Here is an 860-nt window from a genome sequence, read left to right as displayed (position 1 = left end):
AGGCCAGGCTGGACATTGGGGCTGGGAGCAGCCTGGGACAGTGGGAGGTGTCCCTGCCAGGGCAGGGGTGGCACTGGAGGGGCTTTGAGGTCCCTTCCAAACCAACCCAAACCATTCCGTGACTCTGTCCCTGGCCCTGCCCCGCTGTATCCCGGCGCTGTCCCGCTCTCCTCCGCAGTTCACAGCGAAGCAGCTGGAGAAACTCTCCAAGAAAGCCGAGAAGGACTCCAAGGCCGAGCAAGCCAAAGTCAAAAAGGTGGGTGGGGCTCATCCTGCCGGTGCCCAGCGCTGCGTGGGGCAGCTGGAATTCCCTCCTCCCGCCGTGCAGGAGCAAGAAAGGGGCGGATCCGCTGCCCAGCCTGCACTCCTGCACTGCCGGGGGAATGTGGCACATCCAGCAGCACGAGGGGGGTTTATTCCCACTCTGGGGCATTCCCAGCTCTGGGGTCACGGGAGAGCTGTTTCCGGCTGGGAGCCCCCAGTCTGAACCCGTGGGGGCTTCTCTGAGCGTGGGTTCTCCGTGTGCCAGGCCCTGCAGCAGAAGAACGTGGAGTGTGCCCGGGTTTATGCCGAGAATGCCATCCGCAAGAAGAACGAGGGGCTCAACTGGCTCCGGATGGCGTCCCGGGTGGATGCTGTGGCCTCCAAGGTGCAGACAGCCGTCACCATGAAGGGGGTAAGAGCCTCCAGCGGGGCTTTGGGAGCTCCATCCCCGCACGAAGCTTCCCCTCTCGGTGCCACCAAGCAGCACAGGCTGCCCCGTCCCCCACAGCGACCCCGCCGAGGCTCCTGCTGGTCCTGATGCCTTTTCCTGCTCTTAAAATCAAGAGTCATACACGGTTAGAAGGGGAAAAGGGAGT

At 63.5% G+C, this 860-nt stretch overlaps 1 protein-coding gene across 1 annotated transcript in view; it reads left to right on the top strand.

The window, feature by feature from the left end:
• The window catches only part of CHMP1A (charged multivesicular body protein 1A), a 5,247-nt gene that overhangs the window by 1,421 nt on the left and 2,966 nt on the right, over positions 1-860 (top strand). The window contains exons 2-4 of the mRNA XM_008639153.2: positions 3-7; positions 96-256; positions 530-676. Of these exons, the coding sequence (XP_008637375.2) occupies positions 3-7; positions 96-256; positions 530-676 (313 nt within the window). The remainder of the gene's footprint in view (positions 1-2; positions 8-95; positions 257-529; positions 677-860) is intronic.

This window comes from Corvus brachyrhynchos, unplaced genomic scaffold (genome assembly GCF_000691975.1).
Source record: "Corvus brachyrhynchos isolate BGI_N302 unplaced genomic scaffold, ASM69197v1 scaffold365, whole genome shotgun sequence".
In the NCBI taxonomy this organism is placed as follows: Eukaryota; Metazoa; Chordata; class Aves; order Passeriformes; family Corvidae; genus Corvus; species Corvus brachyrhynchos.
Note: the sequence above shows the minus strand (reverse complement) of the source record. Positions and strands in the feature narration are given on the sequence as shown.